Raw genomic sequence first — 22,664 nt, forward strand, 5'->3', positions numbered from 1 at the left:
CTTCAACTGAAGGATGCGGCGGCGGAGTCTTCTTCATCCCCATAATATTGTGGGTATGGCATTTCCAACATTTCCAGATCCATGCTTTAAGCTTAGGCGAAGTCAAATTTCAATTTCAGTCTTGTTTTACTATTGTACTTGCTTCGGCTGCAAAGCCGCTTATGAAACCTGTATCAAAATATTAGAAGGGCAAAATAAATGATTTTTATTTTTAGGGCCTCTGGAATAGGCCACAATCTTGTACTTGTCTTTGTTTACACTTTGCACGTTTACAACGAATAAAAAATGAGAACAGTTAAATACATATAGATATTTAGGGCCTTTGGTATAGGCCCCAATCTAGCACTGGCCTTCCTAGACTGGTACGTTACACTAGTGTTCATTAGTCTTCATTCTTCTATCTCGGGTTGCCCCCTAATTCTAACATCTTGCGCAAAATACCAAGGATAACTTTGTTGCTCGCCTTGGCCTGGCCACTGGACTGGGAATAATATGGGGTAGAATGCAAGAGGTTGATGTCGTAGTCGTTAAGGTATTTAACCACAGAATCTGCCATGAAAGCTGCCCCCCGGTCAGTGACAATGCACTTCGAAATACGAAAGCGCGAGATTATGTTTCTAAAGATAAAGTTGCGGACCGCGTTCGCTGAGGTGACTTTGAGCGGTTCCGCCTCGACCCACTTAGTAAAAAAGTCAATGGCCACAATAATTAACTTATGCTGCTCAGAGGAGTGCGGGTGGTTAACACCTATGAAATCCATTGCCCATCCCCACGCCAGCCATGGTTTGATAATAGGCTGTAATGGGATGTTGGCGATATGTTGCACTGGACCATGAGCTTGGCAGTCTTGACAACCTTTGGCAAAGGCAATGCAATATTTCAAGATCGTAGGCCAATAGTACCCATGGCGGCGAATCAACTATCACATTTTTGGCCCTGCCTGGTGTGAGTCGCAAACTCCACAATGTACTTCATGCATGAGACGTTTGGCCTCATTCCCATACACGCAGCGGAAGTTGTTTCTGTCCTCGCCGCACCGATATCGTTCGCCGTTGCGCAGTACAAAGATAAGGGCCAGAAAATGTTTTGCCGGGAGTGAGTGGCATTGTGTGGATTCTTGAGGTAGGCGATGAATGGTAGCCGCCAGTCCTCGTCAATAGGGTCTAAGGCTACGACCTTGGGAGGGACGGCCTGATATTGCCCCCTAGCTATAAAGAAGGGAGGGTGCGGCGCTCAAACTTTAGAAGCCTTTCGTGCACGTCGTCTCGCAGGCTGAGACTAGACGCTATCTGGGCTAGTTCGTTAGCTGCGAAATTGAACTCGCGTGGTATGTGTTCTATGTAGACGTCATCGAACTATTCCAACACCTCGAATGCTTTACGCAAATATGGCTCGATGGATGAACTTAAGCACTTGAACTTCTCCGCCAACTGATTGACGACCAGGAGAGAGTCACCAAGGACATGAACTTCGCGGACACCTAAGTCCAACAAAATTTCCAATCCTATTATGAGCGCTTCGTACTCTGCCTAGTTGTTTGTACATTTAAAATCGAGCTGGAACGAGTAGGAGAAGCGGTCTCTGGCTGGATTCTCAATGGCGATCCCTGCTCTTGTGGCGACATCAGTTTGCGACCCATCAAAATAGAAGGTCCACGGGGTGAGTGTAACAGCAGCGAATTCTAACTCGAGAAACTCCGTGAGCTTTGACGGTGGGTGATGGGCTAAGAAGTTCGCTATTGCCTGTCCTTTTACTGTTTTCTGTGGAACATATTGCAACGAGAATTCAGACAAGGCTAATATCTACTTGCCTATGTGCCCCCTTAAGATAGGGCGAGAGAGCATGTACTTGACCAAGTCGGACTAGGCGATCACCACCGTGGTAAAGGCAAGCATGTAGTGGCGCGGCTTGCAACCTGTAAAAAATAAGGCGAGACACAACTTTTTCATTAGGGAGTATCGTGTTTCACAGTCAGTTAACACCTTGCTTTGGTTATATGGCATGCTCCACCCCGTGTCCGCCAATGGACTGGTCGACAGCTGCGATGTAGAGTTTAAGTGGAGAGCCCTCGCGAGGTGGAATCAAGACTGGCGGGTTCGTTAGGTAGTCCTTAATACGATCAAAGGCATGCTGGTGTTGTGGCTCCCATACGAACTCGGTTGCCCCCTGAAGCTTGAGTAGGGGCGAGAAAGGTTGGACTTTCCCTGCCGCGTTGGAGATGAAACGGCGGAGGAAGTTGATTCACCCAAACAACTGTTGGAATTCCTTTTTGGTTGTGGGGGGCGAGGCGTCTATCACCGTCTGCGCCTTGTCTTTTGGGATCTCGATGCCCCTCTGATGCACCAAAAAACCTAAAAAGTCGCTAGCCTCTGCTTAGAACACACATTTGGCGGGATTCATCTTCAGGTTATGTAAGCGCATCCGTTTGAAAACCTGGCGAAGGTCTCCAATGTGGTGCTCCTGTTTCTTGGTCTTGACCACCACATCATCGATATAGACTTCAATCAACTTCCCTAAGATGCCGTGGATAATAAAATTCATGGCGCGCTGATATGTTGCCCACACGTTTTTGACCCCGAATGACATGACAACATACTCGAACGCTCCCGCGAACCCTGGGTAGCGGAAGACAGTCTTGTATCGGTCTTCTTCGGCGACAGGGATTTGGTGGTATCTTGCAATTCCATCCATAAAGGAGAGCATTTGTGTCTTGCTGTTGCGTCGATGAGGAGGTCGGCCACCGACATGAGATAGATGTCCTTGGGTGTTGCGTTGTTGAGGTCACGGTAGTCCAGCAGATGCACATATTACCGTTTTTCTTGCGAATGGGGACAACGTTGGACAGCCACTCGTTGTATTTTACCACGCGAATGATGCCCGATCGATGCATGTTTTCAATCTCTTCCTTCCACGATCTGGGTTTTAGTCCGCATGAATCTGCCGTTCTGCCTCACGGGACATCAGTTCGGGTAGGTAGGTAGCATGTGATAGACCAACTCCGGGGACAGGCCGGGCATATCTTTGTACTTCTCGGCGAAGCAGTCCCTATATTCGCGTAGTAGGATGAGAAGGGCCTCACGTTCCTCCTCCACCAGTTTAGCACTAATGGAAATGAGTAAGGGTTTTTCTGCAGTCCCTATGTCTACTCGTGAAATGGTGTCGTGGACTTGAGGTGGTGTGTCGTCCAAGGCGGCAGGAGTTAACTGAATAACGTCCTCCTTGGTATCAGTGTAATCCACTATCTCGTCTACGTATTCCATAGTCGTGACCTTGTCATAGGTTTCACGTTCCGCCCAGTACGAGAGAAGTCTTGTATAAGGACTCGCCAGCCTCGCATGCCTCATCTGAGAAGGCATTATCCATCTGAAGTTTATGGAGGATCCGCGATGGTATAAGGACATTGTAAGTCGTCCTTCGCCTGGGTGAGCCCCCATTGCGCTAAATTGGAGGTCATGATCCCATACGGGCGGCCTTTGTGATCGACGCCTTGGACGTCCAATGGGCCCAAGTTGGTGTTGTAATATCGAGCGCTATTGAAGTTGGCAGAGATAGAGAAGAGACGTGGATCAGCTTTAATTATGACCACCGCACGTTTCTCAGTATCCCAAATCATGAGTTCTTGGTGCATGGAGGAAGGCACGCAAAAACTTCTATGAATCTAGTCGCAGCCTAAAATGATGTTGTAAGAAGCAGAACATTCGACCACAAAGAAAGTATAAACTCAAGACGCCGGCCCCACCTTTACTGGTAAGAATAGCAGCCTAGGGTTCGGGATACCTGCCCAGTGAAGTTTTTGACCGTCAAGGACGTGTTTGGATCATTGAGCGTTGGATGCCTAGGAGTCTCATGGTACGGGTGGTGACGACGTTGACCGTCGCCTTCCACCTTGGCGCTAATGTACAAAGGTCTCATGTGAGTAGCCATGTCCAAGGTCGGTGTTGAGAAGGTCAGAGTTGGTTTGTGTGTAGTGCTGCGAGTGACTTCCACTTGCGGGACATCTTCGGTCTGTTTCGGAGTTGGTCCCATTTCGCTGCTGCACGGCGGGACTGTGCTGCTGACGCTTTCGCTCCTCCTCGGGATATCAACTGCGCTGCATGTCTTGTTTGGCGGGAGAGCTTATCGCTCAAATATGAAGAAAACCATCCCCACCTGGAAAGCAAACGGCTCACAAACTAGGATCAGCGGAGTTTTAATAACCCCGTGTTCCCCTTCTAGCACAACGAATGCACCTTCTTCGTGAGCATCCTCATCCTCCTCGGCCCAACCTGAGACCTCTACCATGTTACAGGTGAATGATTCCTCCTGTTCTTCTTCTTGATCTTCATCTAGGTTGACACGGGGTTCTGAGTGTGCCTCGTATCCAGTGAATTCTCGCGGAACACTGGGTCATCTGCTAGGTGAGGTTAGAGCTAGAAGGCACGGTTTCTGCAACTGGTGGTGTGTTGGCCGCCTTCTGTCGCGGGCGCCATACTGGTTTAGTTGAGGATTGCCTGTCCCCGGTCGGTTGCTTGTCTGTGGCCAAGGGAGCTTTGTCGCTGTCATCCCTTTTTTAACTACTGCAGGGTTGAGACTCGAGGTTCCATCCTAGCCTCTGGCTCCGGGGTCGAATGTGTCCTGGGCCTATGTGGCAGAGGTGTCTCCCTCTTGGCCTCGGATTTCGGGTTTTGAGGTTTCTGGCGCCGTGCTGGTTGAGGTGGCTCCTGCTTCGGTGGAACTGTAAGTCGGCAAAACATGTTTGCTTTTGGGCTGGAACCCTCTGTGACTTGTTTGCAAATCTTTGGAGGTGGTACGGGTGGCATTTTGAGTAGTGCTTGCAAGCCTTCTACCTCCCTCCACATTTGCTCGGGCGTCTGTGTGAGCTGCGAGGGGCGTACTATGCCTGCATTCACAGTTCGTAAGGCACGCATGATGCTACCATATCGTTTCTGCAGCTTTCGCTTCTTCGAATTGCTAATGGTGACTGCCTTGCCCCCATGCTGCTTGTACCACACCCCGTCCTTGATTGCCAACTTGGACATCGAAGGGATATAAGGGTCGGTCAGGATACCTTAACAAGAGCTTGAGGCGGCATTTTCATAATGGTCACTACTGGAGTCCGATACGTCCATCTCACTTATGGCTGGAGATGAAGATACTTTCTCCGTCCAGTGTGTATAGGTGAACGTCTCGAGCCGTTATATCCTGTGTTCCAACTCTTCTTGGGTCCTGGGACTCATAAGCTGGTAGTTTTTAACGGGAGACGATCCATCTTCCCTCATAATCGCTTTGCCCTTGTCCTTTCGCGAAGGGCTATCCGGCGCAAGTTTATTGACACACTGTTGCGCCGGGTCGTCGGGGTTTCTTCTTTGATTAATCGGGACGGTGTAGTTATTCGTCAAACGTTTACGGTTTCAGCCTGGCGGCTCGCGTAGACTCGTATTTGGTGATAGGTCTAATGTTATCTTGCGCTGGCCGACCCGAGGCCATGCGATATCAGCTGTTGCGATCATGAAGTCGCCCTTGTCTCTAAAGCGGATGTATCCGAGGTCGAGCCAGTCTTGGACCTGGTCCCTGAGTTGCTGGCATTCACTGATTCTGTGCCCCCAACTATTATGGAACTTGCAATGCTGGCGGCCTTCCTTGTACTCAATGTAGGGCAAGGACCCGGCCACTGGGACGAGTCCTTCCTCGATAAGGTTGTCTAAGACCTCATGAGCGAGGTTGATGTTGTAGGTGTACTGGCAAGGTGGCCGGTGAGCACTACCATCACCTTCTTCGTGACCTCTTTTAGGTGCTCGACGTAGGTCATCGTCCTCAGGGTAATCGGCCCAGTTCACATCGACCATGCCAACTGTAGGTGGGAAAGGTTCCACGTCCACCAACGAAGTTGTGCTGCCCGGCGTCTTAAGTTTTAGCTCGCCGGAGTTCAGCCATGTTTGTATCTGGTCTCGAAGTTTGACACAATCCTTAGTGTCATGATTGTAGACATTATGGAAGGCACAATATTTCTTGTCCTTCAGCTCCTCCTTCGGAGGGATCTTGTGATCTAAGCGCATGTACTTCGCCTCGATTAAGTCATTAAAGACCAGATAGGCGTTCTTCGCATCTTAAGTGTATGACTTGTGCTCTGGCTTGGTCCATGCGAAAGATTGAATGGTGATTGGCTCGCACATTATCTTCAAGTTCTTCAGTTTGTGAATTGGTGGCTTGCCTATCAATTCAACTGCTCCGATGTCCTCATGATCTTGGTCCATATGAGTTTCCTCGGGCCTTTGATAATAAGGATCATAAAAAGGGCACTGTAGACTTAGTGCCCCCACTGTTCTGTTTTTCCCGGGCATGTAAGTTCCCTTGGAGGCGTTTGTCTTCTCGTCCATTTCGTTGAGAATTAGCTCATAGCTGCTGACCTTGTTGATTAGGTCGCCCATAGAAGTGAAGCGCTCCCCATGGTGCTTCAGCCGCTGGCAGTGTTCAAGGCCGCAGATAGCCAACTTAATGGTTTCCTGCTTAGGTAGCAGGTAATCGCACTTGGCCTGTTGGATTTTGAAGCGTTGGAGGAATGAGACTCCAAACTCCATGCATTGCTGGCTCATCTGGGTAAGGGAGTCGAGACCGACTTTTGGTTCGATAGTACCATATGTCTCTTGGAAGAGCCTTTCCATAATAGGCCAATCCGCAATCGACCCGGGCTTCAACCTAGAGTACCAACTAAAAGCAGCCCCGGACAAAGAAGTCCCAAAGAGCTGGAGCTTGAGAATGTCGTTGTTCCTATATTGACCGCATTGGACCTTGAAGGGGGCCATATGCGTTGCTGCGTCTTCCTTTGTCTCCCCAGAGAAAGTTGTAAAAAAAATGTTCTTAAACCCATGGGGAAAGGGTATTGCGCCACGCTATCTAGATAGGGGTTGCGATACTACAAGTCAGTGTCACCTTTTCCAGTTTGCTCCTTGACTATAGTGGATATAAGTTGGCGCTAATCTGCTGCCGTTACCGGTGTAGACTCTGCCGCTTCCTCATGGTTTGGCTATGCAGAAAAGCTAACAGCTTGCCCAACATTCTTAGGAGTTGGACTGAAGTGGGCTATAACTGGGTGATCTAGTGTCTCGGCTCTATAGTATGGAGAGCTACCAGTACCCTTCAGTGCTGAGCCGGGGCTGCACGGAGGAGGTGAAGGCAGTGGTGCCTTTAAGGTACCAGCTCCTAACCCGAATTGAGAGGGTTTCTGCATCCTGACTTTCGGATTAGCCCTAGAGCGCTCATTAGGCGGGATATACTTTGATGTACCTTCAGTTCCAACTATGCCGGTGAGGTCAAGGCTAGGATTATTCCGTGCCTGAGACCTCATCCAATCTTCCACCTGCAAGATTCTCAAGCTCAGCCTATCATGCTTTTCTTTGAAGTCGTCGAGCTTGTCGAGGTTGTTCTTGCTCCCAAAGAAAGACGAAGTTTGTTGGTCGAGCAGCTTGGTATCGTGTTCGTCCAAGCGACGGGTTTGTTCGTTCACAGTTGCACTGGTCATCTTCAAGGTGTCCGCAGTCTGATCCAAATACTTTTGTTTGGATTCGTTGGAGGGACCCTTCAAATATGTCCTTGTTTTCCCTGATTTGGCCTACAAAGTGGTTGAATTCCTTGCTGAGTACAGCGAGGTTTTCCTGGTTAGCATTCCAGAGGACCTTGTCCTTTGTGACCGGTTCAGAGAGGTCTGCGATACTCTTTTGAGTGGCATCGGCTTTCTTCTCCAGACGGAGGACGGCCTAATCGGACTGCGCCTTCAAACTCTTGATCTAGCTTTTTAGCTCCTCGATCATCTGACGAACTTGTTCCGCAGGCAGAATGGATCATGCGTCCTGGTTCGGTTGTGGTCCAACCATTGTTATTTCGCTGAATTTAAGGTTCCCAAATTGAGCAAAGACCTGATCTTTGTTGAGAGATTGGAAAACCGCGCTTTTATGAGGTTTATACCTTGGTGATTTGTGCTTGAGACAAGAAATCGAGGGTTTCCCGTACAGAGATTTGCCTGGTTTCCCAATGGTGAATAGGATGCTTGTACTCTCGGCCCTACTGGGCATAAAAATGTTTTGGCCACGGTCTTCAGCAAGGGCAGAGAGGTAACTTAGCAGTACCAAAAGTAATACAACTGATGCGGGCGTGCCACCGCGCGAGGTGCGGAATGAGATTGCGTATGTGCTGGACTTCCAATCAAACGAGTAGGGCTCCGATGCCACCTAATTACAAGTAACTCTCCTATTCGCTTGCAATCGATACTCACTGTTGTAGCGAGCAGAGCAATTAATTGGGACAATAACCGAGGGCGAGACCGAACGGTTCTGTAAACTAAGGCGAGATGTGCTTTAGCGTTAGGGTTTCGAGAAGCTCGAAGATTTGTTAAGTTGTATATAATTTGATTGTGTGTGTGAATGATCTTCGAACCCTCCTTATATAGGGTTCGCAACCGGCTAGTAGGGATGTAATCATAATCCAATTCGGACTCAGCAATTAGAACAACACAAGGGGACATCTCGCTTGCGAACTAAACATCTAGATGACATGTGTCCAGTCGCACCGCCAGACTCCGCCTAGGCCACAAGTGCTACCTCCGCGTTATCCAACTGTAGTCTCTTATGCGAACTCAATTATCAAGTCTCCCTACCTCGCGGGGCGCTACGGTCCTTGTAAGAAACTATCTCGCACGCCTCAGAAGCTTGCGCTCTAGTCTTGGACCGAAATATCAATTGGGCTCAAACATCGATCCCTCACCCAAGCCAGTTTAGTAGCCTTAATGACCGCCATCCCTTCTCCATGGCAACATATTTGCTCGGCATCTCGGCTTCCATGAATTCGATTTCGAGGGTGATGCTCTTTCAATCATCAATGCAGTCCATGACAGGTCTCCAGATTTTAGCTCTAAAGGCCATATTATTGAAGAGATTCGTAATTTACTTTGGTTTTCTCCCAATTGCACTGGCTACTTTGTCAGACGAGACGACAACTTTGTTGCTCATTCCTTGGCAAAAGAAGCCCTTTTGCTTTCTTCGCGTTTTACTTGTTTAGCTCATGGACCGTCTTAGCTCTGTAGTTATGTCAGTACAGACTTCCAGTCCGAAGTTTAGGATGTGTAGATCGGTCTTTCCTTTTTTAAGGAAGGGGTTTTGCTAGCATCCTCAACCCTTTGTAACACGTTCTCATCAAATGATGAAGTCTAGGATGTGTAGATCGGTCTTTCCTTCTTTTCGATCAACAAAAAAAAGTTCTGCATGCACTCTCGTAGTACCCTTCATGAATCATGATTCATGACGAAGCGTTTTCATATTCGTGTCACGCACGAATGAAGAATTAGTTGTACAGTTTTGCACAGAAATGTATATTTATCTCTTCTTCTCACCTATAAGCAGGCATATCATGTTTATGTTTTTCTTTTCCTCCGTGATGGAAATTAAAGATGTTAAATTTTGGGATTTTGACTTGTTTTAATCTCAGTGGGTTCTACATACACGAGTTCAACACTAATGTCGATATTCCCCCATTTAGCCACCCGGTGAACATCACGTATGAGGTTTTAATATAAAAGACATCGGCATTAGTGTGTGTGGTATCATTCCTTAATTATAACACAAAGATGACTCTTTACTTTTTTTATGTGGGATTCCAGATGATCTAACAAACATTATTCATACAATCTCCACCTTGGCGTGATTCTAGTCATCTCCACATGTCTTAATTATAATGTAAATCTCAATAGTTGCACCTCAACCACAAGCATCCAATTCTAAATCTTGTGATCCCAACCCAAACGGGAGCTTCACCAAATTACAAATTGACCGTACGAGACACCAAGTCACAAGCGTAACCTTTTTATTTTTATTTTTTGGGTCAGTGGATTAGGACTAACTCATCATCATAACCCGAAAATTTATTGATAGAATAAAATAGTAGGGCTGGGCATTCGAAACCGGTCCCGAAGGCCAGTCCCGATCCCGTCCCTAAAATTCACGGGACGAGATGGGACTTTATTTTGAATATTAAAGGCCCGGCCGGCCTGTTCTTATTTAAAATTCGGGTTCGGATCGGGCCTTGTTAGCTGGATCCCGTAAAGGCCCGGCCGTCCGTTTTAAAAAAACCTATGGTGTGAGTTAATCTACACCGTCCGATTAATCAGCTGAAAGTTGTTAGCCCTAATTCTGTCATAGCATCCATAGTTCCATACGCCTCACTTCAGTTTTCACTTCACTGACTTCAGCACTCTCTCTCTCTCTCTCTCTCTCTCTCTCTCTCTCTCTCTCTCTCTCTCTCTCTCTCTCTCTCTCTCTCTCTCTCTCTCTCTCTCTCTCTCTCTCTCAGACCATCATCGCCATTGGTTGAAGATCCAACAGCAGACGGAAACCAACAAACTCAATCGGAAACCGGACCGACTGAAAGACGGAAACCAACAAGCTCGATCGGAAACCGTCAAATCTCGATCGGTGAGTTGGGAGATTGTATTGTGGGTTTCTGGGTTTCTGTGTTGATGTTTTGTAGTTTGTACTGTGGGTTTCTGGGTTTCTGGTTTGATTACTGTTAGTGAGTTTTGTTGTTGATTACTAGGTTTCTGTCAATTATGATTAACACGAAGCTCTTCTAGAATAGGATATGCTGTTGGTGTTGCCATTGACATATGAAACACGCCCTCAATTTATCTTGTCCTTTTCAGCCATTAAGATGATGTAACATAACAAAACGTGATTGCTTAACAAGGTAATGACTTGCAGAGCTTGAAGCATACAAGCATGAAGCATCTGTGTTTACTGTTTGCTCTGTTTTGGTTTTTAGCTGTTTTTTTCCTTTTTCAGTTTTTTTGTTTAAAGGCCCGTTTTGGGTCCGGTCCCGGCCCGGTCCCAAACGGGATTCGGGCCTATCGGGATCACTTCTAAAAAACACTAATCCCGGCCCGGCCCGTCCCTATTCAAAATTTCGGGTTCGGGTTCGGGATCACCCTAATCCTGGCCCGTCCCGGCCCATGCCCAGGCCTATAAAATAGTACAAATGAGGTCGATGACTAAACCAAAGCCAGACTCTAAGAAACTCACTAAAATGAACAGGAACATTCCAGACAATTCCTGGAAACAAACCATACAAAATTAACAAGCTTACCCAAGGCTGACCTGGCTCTGATACCAATTGTTGTGTGGAAGCGGTCAACAAGTACTAATCACATGATCTGGAAACCCAACATTTAGGGAATTAGTGGTCGGTAACTCAATTACCAAGGGTCCCTAACCGAGTTACTGGGGGTCACTTAGGAGTTACTAGGGGTTGATAACTCAAGTATTAGGGGTCGATAACTGAGTTATTGGGGGTCAGTAACTCAGTTCCGACAACCAATGACCAGAATCAGTTACTGAGAGGCGGTAACTCATTTCAGACGACCGTCGCTGGAGTAACTCAGTTACTGGGGGTCAGTAACTGAGTTATTAGGGGTTTATAACTCAATTCCGACGACCAGTGACCGGAGTAATTCAGTTAGTGGGGGTCGGTATATGAGTTACTAGGGTTCAGTAACTCTGTTACGATGATCGGTGACAGAAACTCGACAACCGGAGAAAATCTGGTGAATAGAGTCTGGTGAGGCTCCGATAAAGTTTTTTCTCTCTATGCATGTTTAAGGAGTAAAGGTAAAATTATCTTAAAATAAACACTAAAATAATATATTTGTTAAGACTTTAGTAAAAAATTTCATTTGGGCCCAAATAAAATTTATATACATTCAAATGGGCTCATGAAAAAAAATTGTCCTTGGAATGACAATATTAGTACTAAACAGGTATTTTCTCTTTAAAAAAAACAAAAAAACAAAACAAAACAAAATTTCATGCAGGCATAACATGTTTGTAATGCTTCTAGTTTCCTTGTCAACTAAGCAAAAGTCCAATGTACGGGGTTGTTGTTCCTTTCAATTCTATTGTTTTCTGCTTGTTTTCTTGGCAGAGAGGTGGCGGTTCCTAAATGAGCCCCTTGTTTATGACATACCTATCAGAGCAACTTGCTTCAGAAGTTTCCCCAAGAATATTATAAGTCACAAACAAGAACTTATTAATCTAAGATCTAAGTAGACAATTATTGATAACTTTCGAAGCTTCAATTAAAAACTCTGCCTTGGTTTGCCTCTCTCAAAAGGCTTCAATCTCTTTTGTTTGAGTATTATCTTTAGCCACATTATAATTACAACGCCTGCTCTTCAAGTTATTATAGTGAGTAGCTAGCTAGGTCTCACACTCACTCTGATGCACACCCAGACACACTTTGATTGATTCAAAGTAAAAGTTACTACTTCTCAAAAAAAAAAAAGTAAAAGTTACTAAGACAGATAATGACACTTGAAGTTCAAGTAAGCGGCTACTTTTTTCTATTCCAGAACCAGACTCACCCTTTAGAGTTCTTAAGTAAGAAGTCTAAGAACAAAGCAGCATATCATAGGCTACTAATGATTGAGACAAGGCATGAAAAGTGAATTGTAAAGGTGATACACTCACCTAGCCAGATCAACTCTTGTCTGCATTGTGCTTTGTTACTTTAAACCTAGCATAATGGTTCATGAACACCACCTGTAATGAACTTATGATTACCAAAATGACCAATTCATCGAGTGTACTCATGACTCATCAGGTTTCGTTTGTGGGGATTGTAGGTAGTTGGCTTCATTTTCACCGACGGGGATGACGAATATAGGCAATAAAAAGCTCACAACTACTCAACGTTTCACACACTTGAAAATTAGTCTACTTGTGTAAATAGTTTGTTGCTGTTTTTAGATAAAATGTTTATTATAAACTTCACTATAAACGGAAATTGGACGGAGATATGTCGTAAGTACTCGTCGCTATTTTGGTGTTTTTGTTATGTTCAACTGTTCAAGAGCCATAAAAAGGGGGAAGTTGTATACAAATTTCTTGGATGTTACTCAAGTAAAATGACATGTTCTTTCTTTCTGGTTATGTCAGAGCCCACTATAGTGAGGTTCTGAGAAGGACAAATCTCTGAGCAAGTCAGGCCGAGAAACGTGGTAATGTGCTTGTCAAAGTGAAGAATCATTAACCTTTTTTGTCAGTATGATTAGAGTCCTGCATAGCAATCATTGTTCAGAAGATGAAGAGCATTTCCAAAGAACAGCATTTCCAGCCTAAAAAAGACTGTCAAGCTTATGACTTGCTCTCTATTATGTATATAGTGTGGTACTTTAATCTGATATAATCTAAAGTCACAACTAGGCACAGGATGTGGTGAAATGATGACAAACTTTTGATTACAACTTTCAACTATTTCATCCATGAGCTTATTACCCACAATCCAAGGGAAGAAAGAAAACTAAAAATGGCCAATCCAAGAAAGAAGGAACAAAACTTCACAATTACAACCAATCTATTTGAAGAAAATATAACTACTATATCCTTGTCCTTGAAAAAAATGGCATCTGCATCTTCCTTGGAATATTTAACTCTGTATAATGTGTTGTTCAAAACGACAGCATTGCTTTCTCTCTGTAAATTTCCATGTTTACTCAAAATGGCATCAGATTTCGTTGAGGAAGGCGCAGCAAGAACTTTTTCCACCGGCAAGATGAATTTTTAATGAGCTGAAAATAATATAAGTTGCAACCAACATTTGCTCATAGAATCCCCACTTACATAGATCTTGTTGTAGAGGCATGGCATGGTGACAAACAATAAGAGGATTCTGTCAATTTAAATCTATATAGTTTACTGCGAATTTCGCTGCCACTAAGAGCTGGGGATGATGGTTCCGACGTAGCCAAATCCACAGATCAAGAATGTGATGGTTTGGAGGAAGAGGTACACAAAGTAGTTGTTCTTCCCATGTACATAATCGTAGCATCCACAGAAGAACAAAAACAATCCAAATCCCAGCTCCAACATGTGCAGTCTGTTAATGACAAACAAAGATTCAACATCAATAAATTGTCATATCTTGAGTCATGGGTATATAGAAATGTTGAAAAGAATAATCAAACCAATAGAGGACAAGGCAAGAAGTGATAAAAAACGATGTCTTGGGATTCATACCGCTAACAGTTAATACAAATTTTCTAAACCCACAAGTTGTTCAATATTTCTTACCCTAAAATACTCCTAGAGTTTATAAAGTCGCCGTAGATTTATGTAAAGAGCTATGCAAAGATTCTTATCAACAATAATGAACAGGTAAACAGAGAAAAAAATTATTCTTACTTGTGGAGTAGGTCATGTTGTCTAATAATTTAAGCATAAACTACATGTGGTTGGTTTTATAAAAATGCATATAGTTCTGGAGAAAAAGACAGGCTCTGGATGGTTCAGTGTTAATCTGGTGCCAATGCAAATAGATACAAATTTCTATGCACATGACAAAGTAAATTAAGAATGACACCAGTTCTGCAGCAGAAATAATTTTAAGTGTTGATGAACTTTTACCTGTTGCCAAACTTGAACTTAGGTTTCTTGAAGAATTTGGGGGCTGGTTTGTTCTTGGCAGCATCTGCTGCTTTCTTGACAGTATCTCCCAGTTTCTCAGTGACAACCCACTCATTGGCTCTTCCTGCTTCGAATAGGCCGATTAAAGTTGCCTTGGTCCGGTGCAAGGACATCACATTCTCGAAAAGGATCCAGTAAAACAAAAGGTGAATTGACCTGCAGATTGAAGAAGATTGTTTTCATAAGCTACAAGAAACTGTTTTGTCAAGCAAAAAAAAAAAAAAAAACTAACTACAAGAAACTGTAAAGAAACAGGCAAGTGAAGAAGAAACCAAATGTAGTCTATTTTTACCTTGGAGTTCCAACTGAGTTGAGGATGGTGATGATGGAAGGAATATAAACTGCTCCCCAAATTGGAACATGAACCTCAGGAACCAAAATGGTGAGGGGAAGCACCACACAGTAAAAGAAGAAAGTCACCATATGGGCTATGATCTTCCTTACAAAGAAGAAACTGTAGATGACGTAGAATTTCTTCCACAATGTAACTTTCTGCAGCAGTAGAAAAAAAAATGACATTAGAAAATATCTTGGACTAATCAAATGTGTGCATATAATGTCATCAAATTAAACTCACCTTGTTCATTGCTATTTCCCACACCATTTTCCTGAACAGATTAGCTGGACCACAAGACCATCGGTGCTGCTGGAAACGGAAGGCATTGAAGGTACTAGGAAGTTCACTTTTCACCTGAGTCAAAGATGATAGATCAGATTTTGAGTTCATGTCATGTAACTGACAGATAAGTACGTGGCGCCGTAAAATGTAAAATTGATTTTGGTAAACCATAAACTTGTACCGAGTTAAAGATCTACCTGAAGGTCACCAAGGTACAAAAATTTCCAGCCTCTGAGACCAGCTCGGACAGCAAGATCCATGTCCTCCACTGTTGTACGATCTTTCCACCCACCTGCCTCATTAATAGCAGCAATTCTCCACACACCGGCAGTTCCTGCAATATATCAATATGTCAAATACAGAGGTACAAAATGCTAATGCCACAGTTGTAACTGGAAGATGAAAATGAGTAGCATCCATTTCATGGTTTATAAGTTTTGACCTACTTTTATGTAGCAATCTGCAATTATGTGATAAAAACTTATTTACCAGGGGGTGAAAACCAACTTGGCAATGAAAATCAGAAAATGCATACCTAAATTTATATTTGGTCAAGGATCCACTAAATCCAGGACAAAAGACATTTAACAGTTAAACAAGAATAATTATTATGAATTGATCCCTGAGTTTGACTTTCGAATATCAATTTTCTAGTTTGAAAATCACCTTTGGCAACGGCTAGATTTTAGGAGGAAACCTAGCAGTCAACCAATTCTTGTCTATAAACAATCCATGTTAAACCACAACATGACTCTGCTGATGCTGCTGAAAATGAATTAATGACGATAACCAAAGATGACACTCATCTCCCTGCATTTCAAGATTATCAAAGCTCAAGTCTTGGTCTAGTAGACCCGGTCAGAATATTATTACAGTCACTCTCACATACCAACTAGTACAATTAGTTCCCATCAAAGGGTACCAAACAAGGTTTTGCACATGTCAACCAGAATCAGAAAATGAAAGAGCCAAACTTGGTCCTGGGGACTTCAAATTAAAAAACCAAAACCCCGGTAAGAATGAGAAAAATAGCTCACCATTAAAGCCAAAGAAGGCATGTGTTGCTGACCCAACTTCTTGTTCAACTGTGAAATGGTAATCCAATGACATTTCTTGCATTCTTGTCAGCAAGCATTCATCCGAGTTTACTGCATAATCAAATATATCAATGTCATTACATGTCAAAAATAAAAAATAAAAATAATGAAAATTGTTTTATATAAAATCTAATAAATTGGACCAAAATAAGTAATAATAAAGAATGAAAATAGCGGCCCCCATCAATAATAGAAAAGAAAAATACAAAAGAATAAAAAAAAAGTAGGCGGGGGGAAGGTGGTCTCGTGCTCACGTGACCACAAATCACAGACAGCCACGCTAGCACGAGCACGACAAACCAAGTGTCGGTAACCAATAGAATGAGGTCCACCGCAAGGCTTACAGTACACCATTAACACCACGTGGCCTCCGCACTAGCAGATAAGCCTACGACGTAACAAAATTACCAACATAGCCCCGCCACATTTTCGGGAGTATTGACTCTGTTCCGGCAGACCTACCCGATATAGTTGACCGTCTGATCCGGACAATCCGGGTCACCGTAGTAAATCAACCCGACGTCACTCAACGCAAAATGACAAACCTACCCCGCATTTTCGAGCGCCGTTTCCGGATTCTACGGCAACACATCGCTCATTTGCGTCTAGATAGTTTAACTTAACGTCTGGACTTGACATGCTATGTTACTAAATTCTGTGAACCGTGATCGTCTAACAGCACACACTTTCGAAACCGAACATTTCCAAAATGGAATGCTTGTGCTTTGATTGTTCCTATATCGGGTTTACATTTGGGATGAAGCCGTAACCGGGAAGAATGAAACACCTTGATTAATGGCACTAAACCATTGTTACAATTAATTTTGGGGGGCCTTGATTTAGGGCATGATCAGGTGGCCTGCAATGGCGGGGCCACCCCGTGATTGAAGGGCTTCACCACTCTAGACCAGACCCCATCGCCCATGCACAACTAACCCAAAACCCCCCGCCGACGAAAAGCAAAAGTTTATTTTTTTTACCCAAAAAAAGAAAAATTAAAAACCAAGACCACCGACACTTTCTGGCAAAAATTAATGAAATAAGATTAAGATTATGAATGATATAAGGGATTAATAATATTTAATAAATTACCGAATCTCCAACGAGCTTGAACCAAAGCGATTTCGGGGTTGTGGACCAAGAAAGGGATGGCTCGCCTGAGGTAGTCAGGCTCAGGTCTGAAATCGGCGTCCATTATAGCGACGTACTCGCAGTGCTTCACGTAGCTTCGTTTCAGTCCCTCTTTCAATGCCCCTGCTTTGTATCCTCCTCTGCTTTCTCTGATTTGGTACACTATGTTTATGCCTTTGCTCGCCCACCTCTGACACTCTGCCTCCACCATTTTCTGCATTCCATTCAGTTTTAATCACCAACCCATTTTCATATATCAGATTATCAACAAGACCCATGTGAGAAAATTTTGACTCAATTACTGATGCTCTGCTCTCTCTGTGTTTTGTACCACACACATTGAGGGCTCAACTAAAACGACCCATGTCGCGTAACTAATGCAATCTCATTACTGTTGGTTAGTTTTGGTGAACAAAATATGAAATGGAGCAGATGGGTCATTTATATGAACCTTGATTGTAGGGTCAGTTGAATCGTCCAGGACTTGGATCACGAGACGATCGGACGGCCACGACAGCCCACATGCAGCTCCAATGGAGATCTTGTAGACCTGAAAACACAATACCATGAATTTAGGCTTTCTTCTTCTCAAAACGGACCCAGAAATTGAATATGGTCAAAAATGGAAGTATTAAGCACACCGTAATGATGGTCATTAACAACAAGGCATGAGCTCATTATTGGTTGTTTACCTCTCTTTCATTGAACATAGGGATTTGAACAAGCACAACTGGGAAATTGGAACTGCCCAATTCCAAATCCTCCTGAATGGGCTCATAGTTGTAGCGCTTCTCTGGCTTCTTCCAGAACATTTTGACCAAAACAATGACAATACCCATGTACACCCTCTCCACAAAGAGCATGAGAGCCATGGCTAGTGAGACATAGACCCCAACTCTGAGCAGAGGAACTATCAATGGCGCTTTGATTAGCTCCCATATCAGCCCAATTTGGCCTGCAATGTCAAAGCTACTCCCACCCTGGAATGTCTCTGGTATCAGAACTTTGGTACTCTCAGCCATAGTACCAATCTCCCTATCTCCCTAAGAGAGATAAAAAAAAAAGGTGATTGGAATTGGAACTACCAGATCTCTCTCACTTTGGTAAAATGTGATCAAATGTGGGGATTGGGAAGAGATCAATTGAGCACCCAGATGTCTGATAGTCACTCACTTGCTCTCTTTATACAGAGTTGGAAAGAAAGTGAAGGAACCAAACACTTTTCCCTTCTGCCAAGGCAACCTCTCTCTCAAAAGATCTGTCCCAACCAATACTTGCTCTGCTTCTTTGTTGCCAAGATGAAGCAGAGAAGAGACAGGAGGGAGAGGCAGAGAGGTAGATAGAGAGAGAGAGGGGAGGTTGTGAAGGAGTAGGAGAGTGAGAGAGGGGACTTATATAGTCAGTATTGACCCTAGCTGGGATTTGTATATTGATTTTGTATTTAATTTTCTTTCTTTTGCTGCTTTGCCAGACTATTTATGCATTCCAATTAGCAATGAAGAGAATCCTCATTTTAATCCCACTGTTCTTTCAACTTCCTACTCTAAAGTGAAGCGACTCATTTTCATTATTATTGCCCGGTTTTTACTTTGCTGGATATTACAGAGCCCACAAAAGCTTTCACAAAGTCAAAAAAGGACAGAATCGTCATTTTTGGCTCGTGGAATCAATGGATTTTCCCTATTTTGTTGATTACCCTAAAATCTATTATAATTAGCTTAAATTTTCCTACCTATTTTAGTTTTACACACCTGATTTTATTCTGTCCTGTTCATTTTCCATTTTTCCGGACACTCTTTCTTGAGAAATATGGAACCAAATCTAAATGCTGATCAAGAAGTGGCGCAAAAAACTGCCATTATAACCTCCTAGAATATTTCCTATTGTGATGACAATTTTTTATTTCTGATGTGCAGTTTCAAATTTTGCACACCTCAAGGAAAAGACAAATTATTGTCTCTCAGCCTCTCAGGCCTTCTCCCTTCCTCTTATTTTTAGTCGGAAAATTCTACGTATGTTAATATATGACATGTATCAACTTTGTCTTAAAGTTGTAAAATAATTTTTTAACTAGTCTTCAATTTAAATGTTCTCATTAGAAGGGCTCCTCTCATGCGGTAACTATTTACAACTTTAAAGACTTATATTATAACTTTAAAGACTAATATTACTACTTTGATGACTCAATTTACAAGTTTAGAACAAAGTTGATACATTAACACACAATAGACTTGCCATTTCTAGTCACCCCATTCTTCACTCTTTTCATGAACTTTCGGCTTTGTGATATGGCAAGCTAATGTTTAAAATAGGTTGTATGATGTAAACTCAGGTTACGGTACAAGATGTTGATTTATCCAGCTAGGGGTATCCTCATTGCAGAGTAGCTTAGGTGAAAGAGATCATCAGCAGGAATGTAGAGTTTAGATCACTTCATGTACATCGTGAGGCTAACAAAGTAGCTTAATTATGTGCTTGCAAACCATGTTTTCAACCTAATGTTTTGTACTCAAGTTAGAGTCAAAGTAATTTGTTGTTGCTCTTGAAGTTATAAGAGATGTCATTCGTAGTAATTATAATCACCAATTGATGTAATGAATATTTAAAAATAAATAATTAATTAGCCTTCACCATCCATGCTTTCTTCATGGACTAAAATCTTGTAGGAAAAAACCCAAGAAAAGGCTCGCGTTTTTCTCTTACGGACCCTAGCACGTCTTCCGGTGTATCCCAACAACGCTCGCCCGAAAGAGCCCTACAACTTTGTAGGCCTTGATCGTGAGATGATGGGGGCAATTGTGTCGCACAAACTAAAAATAACATGTTGCATGTTATTTTTAGTTTGTTTTTGACTTAAAGGCTGACAACATTAGCGTTAGATCCTGGCCTGTTTGCTATGCTAGGCATATGGGATCAAAGACACCATAGTAGGTCGAGGAGCAACACACATGTGATGGCTTGATGAAGGTTGATGGAGGCATAGCAAGGTTTCTAGGTGGTGGCTTGGTGTAGTGGAGATTAGTCCGTGTTGCCACCAGACGAGAGGCGGTCATAAAATCGGCGTCGTTGACTTTATGGTTTGATTAAGAGTTCCAATTAACTATTTTTTTATATTTTTTATAATAAGTTCAGTTTCAAAAGATAATTACCTATATGCTCTTTAATGAGCTAATAAACAAACTTAAATTAATTCTTGTTGGAAAAGAAAATCAGAATCAGTAGATCTTTAGAGAATCTACCTTGCATGTTGAATAACATTTAAAAGCATACAACAGAATGCACTCCACACACTCCTAACTTTCTAGTGCTTTGTTACTGTATCACTTTACTCGTATTCGGTTGATCGCGGCATGGGAGGCATCTAGCCTAACCGTCGAGCGTTGAGTGAGGCTAGACGCGATGTTGAGGTAGATGTGATGCACAATCATATAAAAGGTTGTGGGTGTAGATGCATATGCCTAACCAACCATATTTAGTAGCACACCTGAACCGGGCATAAGCGCCATATTACCCTTAACTACTACACCACCGCCAAGGTAGCAGCAACAACTTTCGATAGCCACCGGGCCTCACTTAAGAGGCACCAGGACGCACCCTCACGTGAGGGTGTGACGCCAAAAAGGCACCACAGTAGCCTTGCTAAGGTCATGTCAGACTCCAATCCCACATTGAAGAGAAGGTTGCACAACCCTTTCTATCAGCTATAAAAAGTATTCTTCTTTCTCCACAGTAACTACGTGTTTACTACTTACCTACCATTACCCTGTTAACAAAAATGCATTGACTAACTTAGGCATCGGAGTGTCAAAAACTGCCCAGCCGCGGTATCTTCTCTTGATGCCGCTTTGTATTTCTTTTGATAGAGTTGGAGTCTCGATTGTGGTCTTGGGCAAAGCTTCAATCGAGTCATCACCAGCTAAGAGATTAGGATTAAGCAGCCCTCCACTACATCAAAAGTGGGGGAGGTGGCATGTACTTGGAAGGCTTGTCGGGGAAGGGCATCAGTGGATGCTTGAACGGAGGGTGATGTTGGTGACGAACCACCCTAGATTAGAGTGTCGGCTGCTAAACGTGTGGTCATCTATTGAAGGTGAGTGGGTGGTGGCGTCGGATGTGTTTAGATCGGATCGGCTTTATCCGATCTGGTTTGGATTATTCCCAGCCATTTTGAGTTACAATCCTTGTAGACACAATACCAATAGTAGAGGGATGGAAGGCCGACCAGAGTTCACATAGGTAGGTGACGACGAAGTTGGGTGATGGTTGGGTTAGACCGAATCGGCTTTATCTGATCTGGTTTGGGTTATGCCGTTTCGAGTTGCAATCCTTGTAGGCACGATGACAATGGTGGAAGGATGGAAGGCCAACTAGAGTTCACTTGGGTAAGTGACGGTGAAGCTAGTGGTGGTTGGGTGACAAGGCTCTAGCGTGTGAGACGGTGGTGTCGCTGCATCTGCAACCTTCATATTTGGGGTGGGTTTGGTAATTGTTGAGCCTCGACTTCTGTCTTAGGCCTATACTATTTTATTTTTATACATTATTAATTATTTGTGTTACTGATGAAGGATAAAGTGTAGAGACAAAGAGATAGCAAGAGAATCATCATCTTTTTCATTGATAGGAGCCCTTTATATAGGGAATTACACAATACCAATATGGTAAGGATATGAATACATAGATCTAGTCTAACTACATATCCTATTGACATAAGGCCAAGGCACACACAGAGAATATCCTAGAACAGTTACATTATATTTTTATTTTAGTACTATGGGGCTTATGCCACCAATAATACTGTATCACTACAAGGGAAGGCGAAAAGGGCCTTATGCCGGTCTATTCACCTTGTGTGCCTTACCAGCTCTAGGTAGGAGACACGTATGTTGCTTGATCTTGCGACTGTTGGGAAAAATAATATAATGGAAGTAACAACTCAAACCACACAAATGATAAATATGCAAAGATGTAAAAGATAGAGGAAAGAAAACACCAGATATAACGTGGTTCGGCAATGTGCCTACGTCCACGGGGCAGCAATAACAAGAACTTCCACTATGAAATAATGGGTACACGAGATACACAACTTCAAGAACACTACTTGAAGGAAACCCTCTCTCACACTTGTTTTACTACCAACTACTCTACACTCTCAACTTGGAGTGGACACTCTTCTCTACTTGGAAGATGGATGTTTGAGATGGATGAGATGCTTGGAATGAGCAAATGACTCTCCTTTTATAGGCTAAGGAGGAATCATCTAGACCTCTCATTAGTGCTCTCCCAATAAATGGTACTTCATGAATTTTCCTGTAACCCATGCCTTGACTATACTCCAAA

At 43.4% G+C, this 22,664-nt stretch overlaps 2 protein-coding genes across 2 annotated transcripts; both read right to left on the minus strand.

Moving 5' to 3' along the window:
* Positions 1-1,355: 1,355 nt before the first annotated feature.
* Positions 1,356-2,703, minus strand: LOC101307873. The gene is made up of 5 exons (XM_004295591.1): positions 2,434-2,703; positions 2,246-2,334; positions 1,849-1,915; positions 1,544-1,760; positions 1,356-1,480 (listed from the first exon to the last, which is right to left on the minus strand). Exons 1-5 carry the CDS (start codon positions 2,701-2,703, stop codon positions 1,356-1,358), a joined length of 768 nt encoding a protein of 255 aa, XP_004295639.1.
* A 10,387-nt stretch (positions 2,704-13,090) lies between these two features.
* On the minus strand, positions 13,091-18,537 carry LOC101300986 (glucomannan 4-beta-mannosyltransferase 2-like). The gene is made up of 9 exons (XM_004293992.1): positions 18,020-18,537; positions 17,779-17,877; positions 17,289-17,541; positions 16,137-16,247; positions 15,297-15,433; positions 15,058-15,171; positions 14,773-14,972; positions 14,421-14,636; positions 13,091-13,893 (listed from the first exon to the last, which is right to left on the minus strand). Exons 1-9 carry the CDS (start codon positions 18,347-18,349, stop codon positions 13,731-13,733), a joined length of 1,623 nt encoding a protein of 540 aa, XP_004294040.1. The 5' UTR covers positions 18,350-18,537; the 3' UTR covers positions 13,091-13,730.
* Between the last annotated feature and the right edge of the window lie 4,127 nt (positions 18,538-22,664).

The sequence above is a fragment of the Fragaria vesca genome, linkage group LG3, assembly GCF_000184155.1.
Source record: "Fragaria vesca subsp. vesca linkage group LG3, FraVesHawaii_1.0, whole genome shotgun sequence".
NCBI lineage: Eukaryota > Viridiplantae > Streptophyta > Magnoliopsida > Rosales > Rosaceae > Fragaria > Fragaria vesca.

What these genes read in the sequence shown, in the direction of transcription:
- LOC101307873 (XM_004295591.1), bottom strand. Translation starts at nt 2,703, where the DNA reads ATGCTCTCCTTTATGGATGGAATTGCAAGATACCACCAAATCCCTGTC. An exon ending in ACATTGGAGACCTTCGCCAG is followed by an intron (nt 2,335 to 2,433) that starts GTTTTCAAACGG and finishes TTGGTGCATCAG; the next exon opens with AGGGGCATCGAGATCCCAAA. An exon ending in GAATTCCAACAGTTGTTTGG is followed by an intron (nt 1,916 to 2,245) that starts GTGAATCAACTT and finishes TATTTTTTACAG; the next exon opens with GTTGCAAGCCGCGCCACTAC.
- LOC101300986 (XM_004293992.1), bottom strand. Translation starts at nt 18,349, where the DNA reads ATGGCTGAGAGTACCAAAGTTCTGATACCAGAGACATTCCAGGGTGGG. An exon ending in GGGAAATAGCAATGAACAAG is followed by an intron (nt 14,973 to 15,057) that starts GTGAGTTTAATT and finishes CTACTGCTGCAG; the next exon opens with AAAGTTACATTGTGGAAGAA. An exon ending in AACTCAGTTGGAACTCCAAG is followed by an intron (nt 14,637 to 14,772) that starts GTAAAAATAGAC and finishes TTCAATCTGCAG; the next exon opens with GTCAATTCACCTTTTGTTTT.